Source organism: Mirounga leonina, unplaced genomic scaffold, assembly GCF_011800145.1.
Source record: "Mirounga leonina isolate KUSES-001 unplaced genomic scaffold, KU_Mleo_1.0 Mir_166, whole genome shotgun sequence".
Taxonomy (NCBI): Eukaryota; Metazoa; Chordata; class Mammalia; order Carnivora; family Phocidae; genus Mirounga; species Mirounga leonina.
This window is the reverse complement of record NW_023270418.1, coordinates 12,201,005-12,223,820: the sequence shown is the minus strand read 5'-3', so window position 1 is coordinate 12,223,820 and position 22,816 is coordinate 12,201,005. Positions and strand designations below refer to the sequence as shown.

At 37.5% G+C, this 22,816-nt stretch overlaps 1 protein-coding gene across 1 annotated transcript in view; it reads left to right on the top strand.

The window, feature by feature from the left end:
• CCDC73 (coiled-coil domain containing 73) overlaps positions 1-22,816 on the top strand; it is a 212,933-nt gene that overhangs the window by 86,286 nt on the left and 103,831 nt on the right. Inside the window, exon 4 of the mRNA XM_035012528.1 lies at positions 16,208-16,360. Coding sequence (XP_034868419.1) covers positions 16,208-16,360 — 153 coding nt within the window. The remainder of the gene's footprint in view (positions 1-16,207; positions 16,361-22,816) is intronic.

The window sequence follows — 22,816 nt, the reverse complement described above, 5'->3', positions numbered from 1 at the left end:
CCTACTATCTTATTTAAAAATATTTTTTATTGATTTATTTGAGAGAGAGTATGCACGAGCAGGGGGGAGGGTCAGAGGGAGAGGGAGATGTAGACTCCCTGCTGAGCAGGGAGCCCGATGCGGGGCTTGATCGAAGGACCCTGGGATCATGACCTGAGGCAGACCCGAAGGCAGATGCTTAACCGACTGAGCCACTGAGGCGTCCCCCCAACCCACAGTCGTGAACTGGGTTCTGTTTTTGTTGTTGATTGTTTGCTTTTTATAAAACATAAACATTTTGTTGTTATAAACTACACAAACACAATATTGAGAGGCAATATAATGTAGTGGTTAAGAATACAAGCCCGGAAGCAGATTATTGGGTTTAGATCTTGGTTCCATCCCTTATGTGTAACCTTGGGCAAATTACTTAATCTCTTTATGCCTCAGTTTTTTCATTTCTGAAATGGAAATAGTAACAGTAAATATCTCATAGAGTTGTTTGGAGAAGTAAATATAGTGTTAAGAGTGTCTTGCATAGGGGTGCCTGGGTGGCTCATTTGGTTTAGTGTCTGCCTTCGGCTCAGGTCATGATCCCAGGGTCCTGGGATCGAACCCTGCATCGGGCTCCCTGCTTAGCAGGGGGCCTGCTTCTCCCTCTCCCTCTGCCTGCCTCTCTCTCTCTGCTGTGCTCTCTCTCTTGCTCTCTGATAAATAAATAAAATCTTTAAAAAAAGAGAGTGTCTTGCATATATTAAGTGTTCAACAAATATGAGCTATTTTCGTTTTAAGTGGCTGCATATATTGCACCAGGTAGTGATAACGTAATTGATTATTTTCTTTTCTTATTTAGGTTGTTTCCAATTATTTCTTGTTTTTATTAATAAGTAGTAGTAAATATCTGTTAGTGTGGAAATTTTTCTACATTTAGGATTTTTTCTTTTGGATAGATTCTCAAAAGTAAAGTGAGTATACATCTGTATAGTTTATGACTCTTGAGACGTTGTTTTTCAAAGGATTGTTTCTACTTCTTTTTCTACCAGAATTGATTGAATGCCGGTTTCACCATCCCTTTACTGGTACTAGATAGTATTTTTTAAAGATTTATTTATTTATTTTTAGGGAGAGGGAAGGAGAGAGCATGTGCGTGAGAGGGCAGAGCAGGGGCAGAGGGACAGGGAAAGGGAGAGAATCTCAAGCAGACTCCCTGCTGAACATGGAGCCCGCTGTGGGGCTTGATCCCAGGGCCCCGAGATCATGACCTGAGCTGAAATCAAGAGTCAGATGCTTAATCGACTGAGCCACCCAGGTGCCCTTAGATAGTAATTAAAAAAAAAAAAATCTGTGCTAATTTGATAAGAAAAAATGTTATTTTAATATAGGTTTTTTTTTTTTTTTTTTGATTACTAATATGGCATTGCCTTTAACCCAAAGAAAAAAAGAAGTGGGTTTACTCTTGTATTTTAACCCATTTAGAGACGTGTGGTAAGCTATTATGGAAAGCTGTTTTTATTGACCCCCATACATTCTTCCTTTTCCCTGCTAATAGTACCTGACATTTCCCTAAATAGTCCTTACTTTCTTAGGCATAGTGATATTGGTGAGATTAACCTGATTGACTTCACCTGCAGCTCCAGAGGTTGAGCTTGTTGAGCTGTGCTTCTATCAGTCCTGAGTTCAGTAATTGGTTCAGGGTTGGAGAGGTAACCTGTGCAGCCCCAACTAGGTAACCTTAGGACTTTTATCAGGTTGCAGACTCTCTTTTACTTGTGGGAAGAAGGAGCAAGGAAGTATGTAGCTCTGGTAACTGCCTGCAGCCATTTTGTCATTATAAAAATGATAGCCTATTGAGAATGTAGCCAGTATCAAGGTCACATAGGCAAAAATTAAAAGATTAACAGTCCAGGTGCTGGTTACATTGCTTGCCTGAAGTCAAGCTTGATTCAAGACTTGAAGTCAGACAAGCCATACATTTCCTTTTCTGTTTAAAGCCAGTTTGAGTTGTGTTTTCTGTAACTGCAACTCTTATTCTGCCTACTGAGTTAGCAGAAATGGTTGGAAGAGGGCTCCCTACTTTTTTCAGCTCACGTCATGGCACAGTTGGAACATGATAACACAGTATTTGTAGAGTGCAGAGGGGCATGCGGACAAAGTTAATCCTGGCCAATTGCAACCAGTTCTGGGTCGAAACCAGAATTGGATGTTTAACTGACGAAGCCACTTAGGTGCCCCAAAGTGTTTCCCAGGCTGGGCCCAGCCTTTTGTACAACTGAGAGGAATAATAATTACTCTCTAAACCGGTAACTTATTCATAGCACACTGTCCTACCACACCAGTTGGAAATCTCTGGGTTAGGACAGAATATTTATAAACTTAAGACCCTGGGATTGATTCTCATATGCTTTGCTTATTTTGCTTCTTCTACAACACTCCTGACTCTGATCATAAATTTTAAGAGTGTACTGAATGGGGAAACAAATCCTCTTAATCATATGCCCTGGTTTAGATTTTGGGAATACTTGCAAATTTGGGGTATTTAGCATTAATTTTCTCCGATTCTTTATACAAAAGATTAGAGTTGTCACCAAGTTTCTCATTTTCATTTTTGAGGCCTGATTAGAGCACTTATCATTTTATATAGTCCTTTAAATCAGCATTTGGTAAATTAAAACAAGGAAGCAAAAAAATCTTTTCCTGGACAGGACTGAAATTTCCTATATATTTAGAAAATATTTAGTGACATGGTGTGCCTGCATGGCTCAGTCGTTAAGCGTCTGCCTTCGGCTCAGGTTATGGTCCCAGGGTCCTGGGATCGAGTCCCGCATTGGACTCCCTGCTCTGCGGGAAGCCTGCTTCTCTCTCTCCCACCCCCTCTCCTTGTGTTTCCTCTCTCGCTGTGTCTCTCTCTTTTCAAATAAATAAATGAAATCTTTAAAAAAAAAAAAGAAAAAATATTTAGTGATCAAGTAATTATGGCATGCTCAGGTTAATTTGTATCAGTGGTTTTCACACTTCAGTGGACTTGTTGAAGCAGAATTGTTGGGCCCCATCTGCAGTTCTTGATTCAGTAGACCTGAGGCCCTGGAATTTGTATTTTCTTTTCTTTTTTTTTTTTTTTAAAGATTTTATTTATTTATTTGACAGAGAGACACAGCGAGAGAGGGAACACAAGCAGGGGGAGTGGGAGAGGGAGAAGCAGGCTTCCCGCAGAGCAGGGAGCCCGATGCGGGGCTCCATCCCAGGACCCTGGGATCATGACCTGAGCCGAAGGCAGACACTTAACAACTGAGCCACCCAGGCGCCCCTGGAATTTGTAGTTTTAAAAGTCCTTTAAGTGTTACTGATATTGTTGATCCAGGAACCACACTTTGAGAACCACTGATTTGTTTCATTGCTTTTGTGGTTTGTTTAACACTGTTGATTATTAAACAGGTAATATAATTTTCTGCTTTTAACATAGAGATATTATTCCCAAATTTGTAAATATTTGCATAATTATTTTGAACTTTTGAGTATTTAAGATAAGTAACATTATGGGGTGCCTGGGTGGCTCAGTTGGTTAAGCATCCGACCCTTGATCTCAGCTCAGGTCATGATCTCAGGGTCATGGGATTGAGCCCCACATGGGGCTCTGCACTGGTCGTGGAACATGCTTGGGATTCTCTCTCTCTCCCTCTGCCCTTCCCCCAACCTGCCCCCCCCTCCTGCATGTGCACTTCTGCGCTCTCTCTCGCTCGCTCTAAAAAAAAAGTAATGTTACCTGTAGCAAGAAACAAATACTGAGTCACTAAATAAATGTACTTCAAGTGTATTTTTAATTTTTTTTTAAAGATTTATTTATTTATTTGAGAGAGAGAATGTGTGTACATGAGTGGGAGGGGCAGAAAGAGAGGGAGAGGGAATCTTAGGCAGACTCAGCCCTGAGCACGGAGCCCCACAGGGAGCTTGATCTCATGACCCTGAGATCACGACTTGAGCCAAAATCAAGAGTTGGACTCTATCCGACTGCGCCACTCAGGTGCCCCAAAGTGTATTTCTGATAAATGAATAACATTTTGACATTGACTCCCCATATAAAATAGAGCATTCTGATGGAAATAAATTAATAAAAATGAAAATGTAGCAAGTGTCTTAAATCAGTACCTTAAATCTCTTTTGAGATATGTTTGGAAGTAAGTAATAAGTAAGATCTATTTAAAGAAGTACAGCTTTCTGGTAAAACAGTAATAATACTTAAAACATTCGTAATATTATGTATAATATTTTTTAGTTTCAATAGTGTAGAAATTGAATTCAGACATAGCTATAGATTTTTCCTACATTCTCTTCACATTTATTAATTTTACTGATTGGGGTTGTTAATCCACCTAAAAATATGTTTCAAGCTTTCAGCAGTGCTGATCTCTTAAGATATGAGCCTCTTTTTGGAAATTTGAAATTTATTATCAGATTAGGAAACTGGGTCTCAGAAAAATTAGTCTTTTACCCCAAGGTTTCACAGTTGTCAGAGTAGTCAAGTTTTTTTTTTTAAGATTTTATTTATTTATTTATTTTTAAAGATTTTATTTATTTAGTTGACAGAGAGAGACACAGCGAGAGAGGGAACACAAGCAGGGGGAGTGGGAGAGGGAGAAGCAGGCTTCCCGCAGAGCAGGGAGCCCGATGCGGGGCTCGATCCCAGACCCTGGGATCATGACCTGAGCCAAAGGCAGACGCTTAATGACTAAACCACCCAGGCGCCCCTAAGATTTTATTTATTTATTTGAGAGAGAGAGAGAAAAAACATGAGGTGGGAGGAGGGGCAGAGGGACAAGCTGACTCCCTGCTGAGTGGGGAACTGACTTGGGGCTCGATCCCAGGACCCCAAGATCATGACCTGAGCTGAAGTCAGACACTTAACTGACTGAGTCACCCTGGCACCCCAGAGCAGTCCAGTTTTTACGAAAGTGTGGGCCTGAACACATCAGAGAAGCAACTTAAGGATCAAGTGGAAAATATAGTTGAAATTGCTTTGTAATATGTAAGAAGTTGCATAAAAATAAACTCTTCTAGGGCACCTGGCTGGCTCAGTTGATGGAGTGTCTGACTCTTAATCCTGGGTCATGAGTTTGAGCCCCATGTTGGGTGTGGAGCCTACTTAAAAAACAAATAGAAAAACCTCTTTTAATTGCCATTTAATTCACTGAGTTCTTACTTTGTGCCTAGAACTGTATTAAATGCTGCAGGATTGTAAATGAAATAAGTGTAGAATACTTCTTGCACTTAAAAAATATCCCATTCAAAGAGGCAGATTGAACACAAATAGAAAAACTGGGAAATTATTATTAAATCTTGTGTTGAATTTAAACATACAACACACATTTAGAGAATAGAGGGGTCAGAATGGGATAAGGTGGTCAGGGAAGGATTCTTGGAGGAAAGGGGCCTTGAATTGGGCATGAAACATGGATAGAATTTAGATGAGGGGGAGTTGAAAATTTATTCTAGGTATAGAGATGGGAATGAGCATGGATTAGGTAGGAGACAGGAAATTAGAGTAGAGGACATCTTGGTCCTTTGTTGGGATCTCTACTGTGTACAGAAGATGAAAATTGAAAAGGAGGATGAAACTAGAAAATGGGGAACCCTTAAAAGTCAGGCAGTTGCATTTGGGCTTGGTTTGTAGATAAGAGGAGCCCTCTTGAATTTGGAGATTGATGAGATTTAAGTGGTATTTTGAAAAATAATTTTGGAGAAATATGCAGATTAGATTGAAGTTGGGGAGAAGACTAAAGGGATAACAGGAAAAGGTGATTATAACTCATGTCTGAGGTAATGAGGATCTGACTCGATTGATAGCAGTAGGAGTAGTGATGCAGAATGAATCTAAGGGCCGATTAGAAGGAAGAACAAACAGGTCTATTTAGATATTAGATTTAGGGGATGAAGGGGAGTAAAAGAGGGAGAGAGAGAAAGACAAAGATCAAAGATTTTGTGAGTGTTCATCTTGGAGATTTAAATAAAATATGTGGCACTACTGACAACTGGAGTTTAAAAGATTTGAGGGTGAAAAAGTGCAAATTTTGATTTGTTAAATTGGAGGTTAAGGGGTGCCTGGGTGGCTCAGTCGGTTAAGTGTCTGCCTTTGGCTCAGGTCATGATCCCAGGGTCCTGGGTTCCAGTCCTGCATCAGGCTCCAGGCTCAGCGGAGAGCCTGCTTCTCCCTCTCCCTCTGCCTGCTGCTCTGCCTACTTGTGCTCTCTCTGTCAAATAAATAAATAAAATCTTAAAAAAAAATAAATTGGAGGTTAAAAAAATGTGAGTACTTTTGAGGGGTGCCTGGGTGGTTCAGTCCTTAAGCGTCTGCCTTTGGCTCAGGTCATGATCCCAGGGTCCTGGGATCCAGCCCTTCATGGGGCTCCCTGCTCAGCGGGAAGCCTGCTTCTCCCTCTTCCATGCCCCTTGCTGGTGTTCCCTCTCTCGCTGTGTCTCTCTCGGTCAAATAAATAAAATCTTAAAAAAAAAAAGTGAGTACTTTTGAGATAGTCATCTGAAAATGCATTGGGAATTGTTCACATAGTAGTCACTAGATAGAACTTTTAGCTGGAAGTAAATTTAGAGATAAAGTAAGAAAGTAGATCCAGAAAAGTCAAGCATTTTGTCTGCAATCATGTGACTACCTATTAATAGATTTGTTAATATCAACTGCTTCTCAATCTTCTGTTGCTTTTTGAATGATTATGTGCCTATAGCAAGAGTTAATAACTAATACCTTCGAGGACTAGGGAAATGAAGTAAATTCATTCAGTATTCAACAAATATTTATGTAATCTTGGATGTTATTCTATGATCAGGCCCTGTCCTAGGTGCTGAAGACATAGCATGGCCAGTATAGATGAGATTGTACTCTCACAAAGCTTATTTTTAAAAGATTTTATTTATCTGAGAGAGAGGGAGGGAGAGAGAGGGAGACAGCACGTGTGTGTGTGTGTGTGTGTATGTGTATGTGTATGCGTGGGGGGAGGGGCAGAGGGAGAGGAAGAGGTAGAGAATCTCAAGCAGATTCTGCAGAGAGCATGGAGTCCACTGCAGGGCTCAATCCTATGACCTTGAGATCATGACCTGAGCCAAAACCAAAAGTGGGATGCCCAACCAACTGAGCCACCCAGGCATCCCCTCAAAGCTTACTTTTTAAAGGAGGAGATATAATGAAGTTAATAGATAATTAACAGATAATTACTGAAGAGTAATGGGGTTTGGTGCATATTGAAGAGCTAACATTTTTTTAAAGGTTTATTTATTTATTAGAGAGAGAGAGTGTGCAAGTGGGATGAGGGGCAGAGGGAGAGAGAGGATCTCAAGTGGACTCTGCACTGAATGTGGAGCCCGATGCAGGACTTGATCTCACAACCCTGAGATCATTAAAGGCATTAAAGCTGGAATAAATTTACTATGTTCAAAACATAGTAAACTGTTGGAAGTGAACTGATGGAAGATTTATTTAGTACCATGATGTGCCAGACGTAATGCTAGGTTCTGGGGAACAAGAATGAATAAAATAGCAATACTGGCTCTCACAACTGAGTGGCACATCATCTAGATTTGCAGTATCTGGTACACATTTCTATTGGTAAATTGATAAACAGTGTAAACATATAGTTATCATCTTGCTTGTTATTTTCCCCCATCGTCTTTGCCAGACTAATATTTAAGGTCTAGCACAGATGCTATCTTTTCTGTAACATTCTTTGTAAGTCCTGTTGATAGAATCAATTGCTTTCTTATCTGTATTTTCATAGGTATTTTGTATATGCTTCTCTTTTCACCCTGTTAGTTTCTGTGTCTATCTTTCCAGCCAGGTTGTGAGTTCATATCCTGAGAAACTTGCATAGTGCTCTACAGTATGCTAGGAACCTAACTATAAATTTTCTTTAATCATCTACTCTGTGTAATTCATCATGTATTTTTTTTAGGACTAACATTGTTCAATGTGTCGTTTTATGCACAGCAGAATTTATATAGTTATATTGGAGGTTGGCTTTGAAATCCTGTTTGAGACTTCTAAACATGGTGGATTAACCACATACATTTGTTTTTCTCACTGTCATTAAAATGCATAAAAAGAGACAAGGAGAGACAAGGGATTGTGGGTGTCTGTCAGAAAGCAAATAGAGGAGTGGTGATTGACTTCAAAGTTTGGAAGTATGCTTAGCACTTGGAAATACCAAATAACCTGAAAGGCAGGAATAAGGTTTGGGCATAAAAAGGAAGATTTGTTGAAAATCTGTGTGTAGAATACTTGAACCTCCCCAGGTCTCCTTCCCCACAGAAGATGGGAAATTTAAAAATTTCTGAAAAACATTGAACCATTGCAGTTCCAGTCAGGAGTATACAAGACATAGTGGACAAAAAAATACTGAGTAAAAATCTACCCACTGAACTGTGGAATCCTTACCTTTTATCTGTCATACTTCTATCAGAATGGATGTGCCAGATAAAATCCTCTGGCCTCTTCTCTTGCACTCCAAGATAGGAGAATGGAGAGTTTTTCTCTGGAGAAAATGAAAGATCTGAGAGAAAAGATATCTACATATTGATGTTGGGGAGGCAGTCCCCTAATGAAAAGATTGTCTTGCCATTTGATCACACAGTAGTGAAGGCTATTAGTCAGTAAGCCCTCCCCCAGAGCCTGCATTCAGCTTTCTAGCATATTATTCCATTTTGAAAAGTAATAGCTTTATGAAGATGTAGTTCACATACCATACAATTCTTTCATTCAAAATGTATAATTCAGTGGTTTTTAGTGTATTCAGAATTGTGCAACCATCACCCCAATCAATTTTAGAATATTTTCATCACCTGAAAAAAGAACCCCACATTTATTAGCAGTAACTCCCCATTCCTCTCCAATTTTCCTAACCCACAGCCCTAAGCAACCACCAATCTGTTTTCTGTTTCTACGGATTTGCCTGTTCTGGGCATTTCATATAAATGGAATAATACAATATGTGACCTTTTGTGACTGGCTTCTTTCACTTAATATAATGTTTTCAAGGTTCATCCATACTGTAGCATGTATCAATACTTCATTCTTTTTTATTGCTGACTGACATACATTTTATGGATATACCACATTTTGTTTATCCATTCATCAGTTAATGGACATTTTGATTATTTCTCCTTTTTGACTATTATGAATAATGCTCCTATGAACATTAATGTATCTCTTGAATATCTAGAAGTGGAGTTGCTGGGTCATATGGTAACTGCTGGGGGTTATGTGGTAACTTTTCAGGAACTGCCTGACTGTTTTCCAAAATGGCTGTACTGTTTTGTATTCCCACCAGGAGAGTTTATGAGAATTCCAGTTTCTCACATTCTTGCCAACACTTGTTATTATCTGTCTTTTTGATTAAAGAATCATTCCTAATGATTCCTAATATTTTATCTTGACAAATTTCAAACTTTAGGAGAGTTCAAATAACAGAACGCTCAACACTTTTATACCTTTTACCTAGATTCACCAGTTATTGAAAATTTGCTACAAAAGCTGTATCTTCATCTCTACATACTTCTCTTTTCTGAAGCAGTTGAAAGTAATTTTCAAGCATCATGATACTTTGAAATGCTTAGCATATATCTCCTTAAAAACAAGAACAAGGACACTCTTTGACAGCTATCCAAGAAATCTGTTATTGACCTAGGGATGTTATCTGTTACACTCAACATTCCAATTTCCCCAGTTGTCCCCCAGATGCCCTTTTTACAGCTATTCTGTTTTTCACTTTAGGAACCAAAGTTCACACACTGTGTTTGGCAGTCTTTTTGTTGTCCTTTAATCTAGAGCAGTCTCCCTATGTTTTTCTTTTATGATTCTGACTAATGTAATACTTTTATTTTTATTAAAAATTTGCATTACTTTAAACTATTTATTTATTTATTTTTAAGTTGGCTCCACACCCAGCATGGAGCCCAACGTGGAGACTGAACTCATGATCCTGAGATTAAGACCTGAGCTGAAATTAAGAGTTGGATGCTTAACCCACTGAGCCACCAGGTGCCCCAGAAATTTGCATTACTTTTAGGTACAAACAGATAGCCAGGGATCAGCAGACATTTGAGAACAACATGGAAGAGATGAAAACCAAATAGAAAAAAGGAACTTGCAGAAAGAGACAATGCAGAATTAAAATGTTAAAACAAGAAATTTTGAATATATGGTTGCATAGCAAACTTAATGGCTTAAAATGGATTATTTCTCATAATTTTGCAGGTTTGATGGGATTTTTATTTTATAATTAATTAATTAATTTTTTGCTGGTCTTGCCTAGGCTTACTCTTACAGCTGCATTCAGCTTGTAGATTGGTGGAGGGCTGGGCCTCTCCCTCTCCATTTAGTTTTGTGCTTCTTCATGATATGATAAGGCAGGCAAGACAGGTTCAGAGCAGCATTCTGAGAGAGCAAAGAGATCAAAGGGAATCCTAAGGCAATCCCTTGTGGGGAAATAGATTCTGCCTCTGGAAGGGAGAAGTGACCATATCACATTTAATGGGCATCATGGGAAGAATTTGTGGCCATTAAGCAATTTAACACAGTTTACCTGTTTTATATTTTACATAAGCAAAATATGCACAACCCCTTCCAAGACCTCCAAAATCTCACTCCAAAACAGTATCAGGCTCAATATCCAGAATCACTTGATCTTTACCAGGTATAAATGTGGTTGAGTCTCCTGGGCTGCAGCTTCTCTTGATCCAGGAACCTGCCAAGTAAAAAACAAATCATCTGCTTCCCAATCCAATATACAGTGATGAGACAGGGACAGGATAACCACAATAGACACTTTCATTTAAAAAGAGGATAAAGGACATTTAGTAGTCATTAGTACGTAGTAACTCTGAAATGCAGGTGGGCACATGTTATCATGGGCATGACATGTTCCCCAATTAGGTCTTTGTGATATTGTGGTTTATAATAAGAATGTATTGATGAAATTTGGTCTTCATATATTATTTCTGGCACAGAACTCCTAAAACCTTTCAAATTTTCTAAGCAATAAGAACAGTGGGAACATCTTTTGTTGGTATTTGGTCTTTTGTCTTCTGTTCCTGAAAATAGCTCTAGAGCTATAAAGGTGAAAGAAATGTCATTATTCATAACAAGCCCTTTCACCCACATCTGAGTTTATGTTAATGAAGTGACTTTTGGAAAGCTTCTAAGGATGGGGGCTGCTTGCCAGGGGAACCAACCATGTGATGAGAAGGTTGGAACTTTCAGGTTTCCCCTCCCCACCAGACCTAGTCTAAGAGGGGAGAGGGATTAGAGATAGACTTGGTCACTAATGGCCAATGATATAATCAGTATGTCTATGTAATGAAACCTCCATAAAAATCCCTGAACTCCAGGGGTTTGCAGAGCTTCTGAGTTGGTGAACAAGAATGCACCTCTGGAGGCGCCTGAGTGGCTCAGTCAGTTAGGCGTCCAGCTGTTGATTTTGGCTCAGGTTCTGATCTCAGGGTTGTGAGATTGAGCCCTATGATGGGCTCCAGGCTGGGCATGGAGCCTGCTTAAGATTCTCTCTCTCCCTCTTTTGGTGGGGGCACCAAAAGAAAGCATCTCTGAGCCAAGAGGATGATGTACTCCAGACTGTATAAGAACAGAAGCTCCTGTGCTTAGAATCCTTCTAGGTTTCTCCCTATGTATCTCTTCATCTGGCTGTTTATTTGTAACTTTTAATATCCTTTGTAATAAACTGGTTATCTAATAAGTAAACTGTTTTTCTGAATTTTGTGAGCTGCTCTAGCCTGAGGAGGATGGGGTCATGGAAACCTCTAATTTGTAGCCAGTCGGTCAGAAGTATAGGTGGCAATCTGGACGTGGAATTGGCATTTGAGATGGTGATAGGGGCAAGTCTTATAGGACTGAACCCTTAACCTCTGGGATCTGATCTGATGTTATCTCCAGGTAGGTAGGGGTCAGAATTGAGTTAAATTGTAGTTTACCCAGCCAATGTCACAGAAATGTTTGGGGTAGATTTATCCCCCATTTATTTGGTGACCAGAAGTATCAGAAATGAAGTATTGTGCATAGTGTAAAGGAAGACAGTAGAAGTGTTCTTTACAGTCTCCATTCTGTTCCCTGTGGGTGTTCCTTCCAGTCCAATAGTAAATCATGAGCAGTTGTGTATTTTCAGATGCTTTTTTCTTTATGATCATGTAATTGTTTTTCTTTTACCATCATAATGCAGAGAATTACAGTAATTGGTTTTTAAATGTTAAACTTTAGATTTCTGTGATAAATCCAGCTTGGTTATGATATATCATTTTTATCTATTGCCAGTTTCAGTATGCTATTATTTCATTTAGAATTAGGATCTACTTTCATGAACTATATTGGCCTGTAATTTTTCATTGCCATATTTTGATTCTTTGTTTTGGTAGTATCTTTGTATGCTTTAAGTATGCTTTAAGTCCTTTGAGATTTAGTTGTGTTCTTTTAAGATTTTTTCATATTTTTCCTGTGAGATCTGTAGATATGGATTTTTAAAATCCATTTTGCTTTCACTGCAATTCTTTTTATTTTATTTATTTATTTTAGAGTGAGGTAGAGAGAGCACGTGCATGCATGGGAAAGAGACAGAGGGAGAGGGAAACTCAAGCAGACTCCCCGCTGAGTGCAGAGCCAGTCTCACAACCCTGAGATCATGACTGAGCTGAAACCAAGAATCGGACACTTAACCAACTAAAACACCCAGGCACCCCTGCAATTCTTTTTTTTTTTTTTTTCTGTATAGCATAATAGAATTTCTGTGAATTAAATGTACACACACACAATACTATGTATGTTAAACTATAGATTCAAGAATGTATATCAAAAGTATTAGGGGTGGTCTGTCACGATTGGGAATGGAACTAGAAAACAAGTACTAAAAAGAATAAAACAGTATTAAAGGGTGGAGAGTGCATGGACCAAAGATATTTGTAAGCCATGAACTAAGTACAATTAATTCAACATGAAATTAAAACAAAAAATTAACTCCTTTCTCTTCAGTTTCTCAATGCAACCCACATGTTTGTTTCTTTTCAGTCAGAATTAAATCAAAGGCAGTATTTTTGGGTTCACTGGACTTCTTGATCTGAATCTTGGTGTTTTCTTCAGTTCTGGAAAATTCTCAGCTGTTATTTCTTCAGAATATAGTTTATGTCTCTTTATTTCTTTCTTCTTCTTTCTGGAACTGGTATAGCCTCTCACTTTATATTCCATCTTTCTTAACCTTTCTTCTGTACTTTCCATTTTTATATTTCCTTGCTGCATTCTTGATATATGTACCTAATCTGTTTTCTAGTACACTAAATCTCTCTTCAGCTATGTCTTGTCTTTGCCAAACATATTGAGTTATCAGTTGATTATATATACTCTCCCTATCTAGAAATTATCCTGGGATCTTTTAAAAATCTCCTTTGCAGATTGTTTCCATTATCTATTTTTTTTTTTTCTGCTTGTTCTCATAAGGTACTGTTGTGTTCCATGCCTGATTATCTTTATGCTTTACTCATTGTCCTTGAAAAATAATTTGTGAAGATTTTTTGAGTACCTACAATACAGTTACATTTCTCTGGAAAGAATTTTTATTTGTTTCTGCCAGGTTCTTATGGGCACTACCAGTCTAGAAACATTTGAAATCCTATTCATAAGTTGAGGTTTCTTTCACCATCCTGTGAAACAGTCTTTGTTAACAAATTCATCTGAAATTAAGTCGTTTACAGCTTTCTGGGATGTGACATTTTTTATTTTCTCCCTCCTTGTCTCTTGTTTGCTTTCTTCTTCTTTATGTTTCATCTGCTTGGCACCTAGGCAGTTATCATATAGAAGGTAGGTTATTTTTGCTTCAACCTTTCCTGAGTTTAACTCTTCTGAATTCTACTTAATAGGTCTCTTATTGGACTTCCTACTTTGGCAGGCCCTAGGTTTGCAGTACCTATTTCTCAAACCAGAGGTCATCAGTGCTGTTATTTAATTTTATTCGGTTTGGCAAGTGCCCACAGGGTAAAGATGGCTTTCTGTGTTCAGTTTGTTTTTTGGCTCATGGTCTTTTTGGAATTTAGAATTTGGCTTCATGATTTTTTTTTCTTAGTATCTTGCTAGGTCTTTGATGCTTTTAAGAAAGTTTAAAAATATTTTATTCAAAATTATTAGTTGTTTTTAGTTGGAGGCTTCATCCAGATAACATAGCCCATCATTTTCAGGAATGGAAGTTTCCCTTTTAGAAAGTTTCTTGTATACACATCTGTGATGGTTAATTTTATGGGTCAAGTTGGCCAGGCTATGAAGGGTAAACTCATTTTAAAAAATATAAAAAAAATATACCGACCAAATGTATTTGGCCAAATACCTGTCTAGATACTGCTGTGAAGGTAATTTTTAAATGAGAATAACATTTAAATCAGTAGATTTTGAATAAAGCAGATTACCCTCCATAATGTGGGTGGTCCTCATCCAAACAGTTGAAGGCCTTAGGAGGAAAAGACTAAAGTTCCCCAAGGAAGAAGGAATTCTGCTTCTGGATTGCTTTGGTCAACCCTTCATTGAGTGTCCATCCTGCTGGCCTGCCCTGAACATTTCAGGTTTGCCAGACTCCCAATCATATGAGCCAATTCCTTAAAATAAATTTATCTCTCTCTCTACATATACATCCTATTGGCTCTGTTTCTCTGGGTAATGCTTACTAAAATAATACTATCAGAATGGCTAGAATAAAAAGTAGTGATAACATTGAATGTTGGTGGGGATTTGGAGAAGCTGGATCACTCATACATTGCCAGTGAGAATGGAAAGTGGTATTTCCATTCTGGAAAATAGTTTGGCAGTTTTTTTCACAACCAAAAGTGGACTTTATTTATTCAGCCCAGTAGTTGTACTCTTGGACATTTATCTTTAAGAAATGAAAACTTACATCATGTAGAAACTTGGATATGAATGTTCATTCATGGCAGCTTTATTCATAAAAGCCAAAACTGAAAACAACTCAGATGTCCTTCAGTGAGTGAGTGCATGGTAAACAAACCATAATATGTCCATACCATAGACATATCTCAGCAATAGAAAGGAATGAACTGTTGGTACAACAGCTTAGATGAACTTCAAGGTGATTATTATGTGTGAAAAAAAAATCCAATCTTTTTTTATTAGGGGAGATTAATTAATTAATTAAGTGATCTCAATACCCAGCATGGGGCTCGAACTCACAACCCTGAGATCAAGAGTCACATGCCCTACCGACTGAGCCAGCCAGGCACCCCTGAAAAAAATCCAGTTAATAGGTTACATGATGTAGGATTCCATTTATATAACACTGTTGAAATAACAATTATAGAAATAGAGAATGGATTAGTGTAGTAGTGGGTATGGAAACAAAGAAGCTGGGAACCATGGTTGATGCTACAATTCTGTATTTTGATTGTAATGGTAGTTACATGAAGCTATAGATATAATCTTGCAAAGAATTATACACACACCCACACACAAATGAGTGAATGTATAACTGGTAGAATTATTATAAATTCTGTGGATTGTACCAATGTCAGACATACAGTTTTTATATTGTACTATTATTCTGCAAGATATTAACATTGGGAGAGGCTGAGTGAATGGTGTATAGGACTCCCTGTACATTTCTTTCCAACTGTCTATGAATTGATAATTATTATTACGAAAAGTTGAAAAGAGAAGTTTCTTGCAGCCTGAATCATACATTATCTGGGTTGAGAAAGATATATAAGTGCCTTGAGTTTTAATAAAAGTTCTCCTCTTTCAACTTTGTAGGGTTTAAAGATTGCATTACTGTTAGTATTCATACCATCCTTACAGAATGCTGTATATCAAAGCAAAGTTAGGAAGCACGGTGTCTGGCAGCCTCGGTACGAAGCAATTACTGAAGGGTCAAGCCTTGCCTGCAACTTTAGGAATCTAGCTTTTAGGACATGGCATTTAGGGGCATGTCAAAAATTTAGTCCCTGCAGATACTAAAGTAACAGAAAAAGCCTCAGCCACAGAGAAACTGTAGATGGATCATCATTGCTCAGTGTTTTGTGTATCAAGATCAGAATAGGAGTGATGACAAAACTGTTATTCAGTGTTAAACCTAGAGGATTATGGGATACAGGTTGTTACATTTCTATGGTAACTGCACTTGTACTTTAAAAACTTAGATAAATGATTTTTTTCAGTTAAAACCTTTTTATGTTACAGGAAATAAATGTTAATATGGAGAATGATTTTAAGACTGATTCGTCATCCTCTACCTTTGCTCTTCAAAGTTCTTCGGAGACAATGTTTTCTATTCAGCTATTAGATTTCAAAACAAGTTTACTGGAGGCATTAGAAGAGTTACGTATGAGAAGGGTAAGCTCATTTTTAAAATGCTTTTTTTAATCAAGGAACTTGATTTTATTCAGCCATTTGGCTTAAGGGGGGAAAAAAAGGCCTAACAAAATAACTTCTTATTTTGAAAGAAGAAATATGGTCCAGATAATGAAGTAAAAGAGAAAAAAACAGATATAGTCGATATCACAGAAGGAAAAAGAAGAATTTATAAAGCAAAAAGTAAAATGGATTTTCAGATTGTTAAATACTTGGTAAGTCAGTTAGTATTTACCTCCAAGTGCCTGGGAGTGCATAGGTAGCACGTAGTTAGACACTATGGCTGATAAAAAGGAGCTGCTCTTCAAGAAATTACATTTTTGTTAAAGGCTATGAGATAGGTGCCTATGAATGATTAAGTAATGAAAGAGCAATACATTTTTGAGTGACAAAATAAATGTATGTAGTAAGTATTCTGATTCAAAGAATAAGTATGTCCTTATTTTTTAAAGTGATAACTCTTGAGGTATTTATTTAGAAAGGAAATATCTACTTAAAATTGGTTTTCTTAAAGTTTATTTTAAATTTATTTGAGAGAGAGAGAGAGAAGAGGGAGAGAGAGCAAATGAGCAGGGGAGGAGCAGAGGGAGAGAGAGAGGGACAAGCAGGGAGACCAACATGGGGCTTCATCCCACGATCCTGACATCATGACCTGAGCTGAAATCAAGAGTCAGATGCTTAACCAACTAAGCCACCCAGGCGCCCCTGTATAAAATTGTAAAAGTTGTTTGGTTTCAGCAGATCTGTATTGTTCAAAACCCCTTAAAAGCCTTTCATTTCTGAGACTCTGTGGGTCTAAATTTGAAGCGTGTGTTTTCAGTTTTCTTTTTCTTTCTTTCTTTCCTTTTCTTTTCTTTCTTTCTTTCAAGATTTTATTTATTTATTTGACAGAGACATAGCGAGAGAGGGAACACAAGCAGAGGGACTGGTAGAGGGAGAAGCAGGCTTCCTGCAGAGCAGGGAGCCCGATTCGGGGATTGATCCCAGGACCCTGGGATCATGACCTGAGCCGAAGGCGGATGCTTAATGACTGAGCCACCCAGGCACCTCTGTTGTCAGTTTTCTGTAAGATAGATGGGAGTTGGTACAATTTTGGAGAGAAGAAAATAGACTATAAAACTACTGTAATAATGAACTAGGAATTGGGGTCATTAGGATTTATATATAACTGTGAAAATAGAACAGAAGAGACAGGAAGGAGGGCACCTGGGTGGCTCAGTCGTTAAGCATCTGCCTTTGGCTCAGGTCATGATTCCAGGGTCCTGGGGATCAAGCCTTACTTCAGGCTCTCTGCTCAGCGGGGAGCCTGAGTTCTCCCTCTCCCTCTGCTGCTCCCCCTGCTTGTGCTCTCTCAGTCAAATAAATGAATAAAATCTTAAAAAAAAAGAAGAGATAGGAAGGAGAATCAATAGAATTTGGTGATTTCCTGAAAATGAGCTGTGAGAAAAAAGATCTGAAACAACATTTTTATTATGTGATTCTTGTTCTAGGATTTAAAAATATTGAAACTTGTTATCATACCACAATGTTCATCCTATATAAAGGTACTTATTATCTGTATAATTAAAGCCTATTTTAATAAAGAAGAAATCCTGCTAAAAAAGGATATGTTGGGTAAGCAGTAAAAAATTATTTTTGTAAGAATAGCTTAAAGTGGTGTTTTTTCTAAGTTAAAACAACTTTAGGTAACTGTTTAGAACTTCATATTCTGTTTTACTGTGTTTCAAGCATTATATTTGGTCTGTTTATATTTCCAACTTAAAAAATAAGCTTCCTATAAAAATCTTTTGATAGTTTCAGGGTAGCAACAGGAACCGTGTTTTCAATAACTAAGTGCAGGAGTATATGCTACTTTTAATAATATTCTTCATTGAAAGAAGAGCTTTATTCTTAAGAAGGGGAAAAATTCCTCCCTTTTATTGGAAAAAGAGACGTATTGATTTTCACATTTACCATGATGGTAACACTTTATCCCTATTGTGGAATTTTAATTTTTCTCCCATATTTTATTAGGAATATTAAAAAAATACACAATAGTTGAAAGAATTTCACAGTAAACACCCATATACCCACCGGGGTAGGTAGAATAAAGGCATCCCAATGATGTCCACATCCTAATCCTCAGAAACTTTGAATATGTTACCTTACATGGCAAAAGGAATTTTGCAGGGGTGCCTGAGGACTCAGTTGGTTGAGCCTCCAACTCTTGGTTTCAGCTCAGGTCATGATCTCAGGGTTGTGGGATCAAGCTCCACATCGGGCTCTACACTGGCCATGGAGCCTTCTTGGGATTCTCTCTCTTTCCCTCTGTCTTTCCCCCATTCTCTTTCTCTCTCTCTCTCTGTCAAATAAATAAAACTTTAAAAAAAGGATTTTGCAGATGTGATAAAGTTATGAATTTTGAGATGGAGGGATTTTGCTGGATTATTCAGGTGGGCCCAATGTCACAGGGTTTAGAATCAGAAGGAAGCAGGATAATATCAGAAAAAAAGATGTGATGACAGAAGTAGGGGGCGTGGTCAGAGAGAGATTTGAAGATGTTGTGCTGCTGCCTTTGAAGATGTGGAAGCAAATCATGAGTCAAGGAATGCAGGTGGAAGCTGGAAGAGGCAAGGAATTTTTCTGTGGAGACTTCAGAAGGTATGTGGACAACATTTTGATTTTAGTTAAGAACATTTCAGGTTTCTGACCTCCCAAACTGTAATAGAATAAATTTGAGTTCTTTTAAGCCAACAAATTTGTTGTAATTTGTTAGAGCAGCCCTGGGAATCTAATACACCTACCACCCAGATTCTACACCTGATCTCCTGTATATATCCATCTGTCATTGGTCTTATTTTTTTGATGCACTTCCATGGAAGTTTGAAATTAGTATACTTCAGTATGCATATCATTAACTGAAGTTCAATATTTATGTATTTTTCTTTTAATATAAAATGTATATACAGTTGACCCTTGAGCAACATGGGCTTGAACTGCACAAGTACACCTTATATGCAGATTTTTTGGATAAATATACTTCTATACTGTAAAGATATTTTCTTTTTTCTTTTTTTAAAGATTTTATTTATTTATTTGACAGAGAGAGACACAACAAGAGTAGGAACACAAGCAGGGGGAGTGGGAGAGGGAGAAGCAGGCTTCCCGCTGAGCAGGGAGCCTTGATGCGGGGCTTGATCCCAAGACCCTGGGACCATGACCTGAGCCGAAGGCAGATGCTTAATGACTGAGCCACCCAGGCGCCCCAAAGATATTTTCTCTTACGATTTTCTTAACATTTTCTTTTCTCTAGCTAATTTTATTGTAAGAATATAGTATATAATACATATAACATACAAAATATGTGTTAATCAACTGTTTATGTTACTGGTAAGGCTTCTGGTCAAGAGTAGGCTATTAGTACTTAAGTTTTTGAGGAATCAAAGTTATATATACAGACTTTTGACTGTGCTGGGAGTTGGTGCCCCTAACCTCCAAGTTGTTCACAGGTCAACTGTACAATGAAATGTATAGTTCTTAAGTGAACCATTTCATGAGTTGTAACAAATGCGTATAACTGTCTCATCCAAATCCTTGTCAAGATACAGATCATTACTAACTCCCCCAGAGAGTTCCTTCATGTCCTTTTTCACTTACTCCTCATCCTTATCCATCAGACGCAACCATTGTTCCATTATTTTCCACCAGGGATTAGTTTATTGCTGTTCTAGAAATTCATATAAATGGAATCATTACAGCATATATTCTTTTATATAAATTTTCTTTTACTCAGCATCATATTTTTGAGATTAATTTGTTATTGTAAATATCAGTAGTTTTTTTCCTTTTTATAGTTGAGTACTATTCTACTATATAAATATAATACAGTTTGTTCATCTGTTGATGGACATCTCGGTGGTTTTCAGTTGGTGGCTCTTATGAATAAGGCTACATGAATATTTTTGTACAAAATGTTGGGCAGGCATGCATGATACAGCTAAGCAAGAAAAGACCTTATTTGGGAACTATTTATGAGATGTTGATTACCTCACATGCCCTCCCTGCTCTCCTGAATCTTCATTGAAAAATTTTAATATTTCCCCTTGGTAGTCTGTGAAGAGATATTTTTATTTAGCATTTTAAAAAGAAAGCAAAAAAGAATGAGATCTGATCAAAAGTGATAATTATATTTAATTTGTAAAGCTAAAAAATGTAGAACTAAAATACTGAACTATAATTATTGACATGCTTGGGTAGAATTGATTCTTAGGTCCTTGTATTGTTCAGGAGGTAAGATATTGACCAACTATAGACTTTGTTTAGTTATGAAGGCATATTAAAAATTTCAGGTTAATCAAGTGAATAGGGTTTGTATCATCCCAAATAGTAGAGAGAAAATATGCAATCATGACTAAGTATCTTTGATTTGATGTTGGAAATAGCCATAATTTTAGGTTTTAGCTGTCTCCGAAGCTTCATCCTGGTTAAAAATACTGATGCTGTTTTCTATATATTCCAGAAACTGGCCCAGCTAATCTACATTTTTTTCTAATTAGTTTTAATACTGTAAGGTCTGTTAGTGGTAAAATAAAGGCTTTCTCTTCTCTTTTCTTTCTCCCCTCCCTTTGCCTTGCCAGAAAATGTCTTTATTTTGCCATAGATTTGTAGATTGCCATTTATGTTGTCAGTATTTTGAAGAGATTTTGTTGAATTCTTTTGTTGCATTTGAGAAGTTTGATGTTCATTTAATTGTCCTTCTATAGGTAATCCATTATTTCTTTCTATTTGTTCGTTGGAGCTTCTTTTTATCTTTAATGGTCTGCAGTTTTAATGAGTCTATGTGAGAATTTTTTTTTTTTTAAGATTTTATTTATTTATTTGACAGAGAGAGACACAGTGAGAGCAAGATCACAAGCAGGGGGAGAGGGAGAGGGAGAGGGAGAAACAGGCTTCCTGTGGAGCAGGGAGCCCGATGCGGGGCTCCATCCCAGGACACTGGGATCATGACCTGAACCGAAGGCAGACGCTTAACGACTGAGCCACCCAGGCGCCCCATGTGAGAATTTCTTTACATTTCTTGGGACTCATTTTGGTTCCTGAGTCTTAGGAAATTTTTCAGCCATGATCTTTTTGAGTATTGCCTCTCCCTTATTTTTTCTGTTATCTTCTTCTAGAACTCCCATTAGGTAACATATTGGACCATGTCATTTTATCTTCTATGATTCTTAACTCTTATATTTTTCATATATTTGCCTCTCTGCTGCATTCTGGGTGTTTCATTTTGTTGTTTCCTAATTGTCTCTTCAGATGTTTTTACTTGCTAGCTAACTTAGAGTTTTACATTTCAGTGATTATGTTTTTCATTTCTGTGTTCCTTCAAAGAATCTGCTATGGTCTGAATATTTGTGTCCCTCCAAAATTTAAATGTTGAAACCTAATGTCCAGTGTGATGGTATTAAGAAGTAGGGTCTTTGGGAGGTGATTAAGGTATGAGGGATAGAGCCCTCATAGATGGGATTAGTATTCTAACAGAGCTCCCTAGCCCCATATACAATGTGAGGTTATGAACTGGAGAGCGTCTGTCACCAGAAATAGAATCTGATCTTAGACTTCCAGTCTCCAGAACTGTGAGAAATTAGTTTCTGTTGCTTATAAGCACCCAGTCTCTGGTATTTTGTTATAGAAGACTGAACAGATTAAGACAGCATCTAAAAATTTAATGTAATGTCAATCAAAACCCAGGGGGATGTTTTTCAGAATTTGGCAGGATGATTCTAAAGTTATATCTATAAGAAAATATATGGATATATACATATATCAAATCATTATGCTGTACCTTAAGCTAATACATTATTATATATGTCAATTTTATCTCAACAAAACTGGAAAAAAATTATGAGCATAGACATTATATATGTCAATTTTATCTCAACAAAACTGGAAAAAAATTATGAGCATAGACAAGTAAGAATGAAGTGCTACATGCTTTATCAGATATTAAAACATGCTCTAATCCTATAATAATTAAAAATGTGATACTGTTTTAGGAATAAGCAAATCAGTAAAAGAATAAATCAATCCTGTGGGGAAAATAAGGACAGTCAGTCAATAAATGGCTTTGGATGATTCATAATACCTCATACACAAAAATAAATTTTAGGAGAAAAAAATAAAATGCAAAGAAAAAATATATATGTATGTTAGAAAATATGAGACTTAATTTTTATAGTCTCAGGAATAGAGATTACCCCACCTAAGAGAAAAGATGGCTAGGGGCGCCTGGGTGGCTCAGTTGTGAAGCATCTCCCTTTGGCTCAGGTCATGATCCTGGGGGTCCTGGGATTGAGTCCCATGTCAGACTCCCTGCTCGGCAGGAAGCATGCTTCTCCCTCTCCCACTCCCCTGCTTGTATTCCCTTTCTCGCTCTGTCTCTCTCTGTCAAATAAATAAATAAAATCT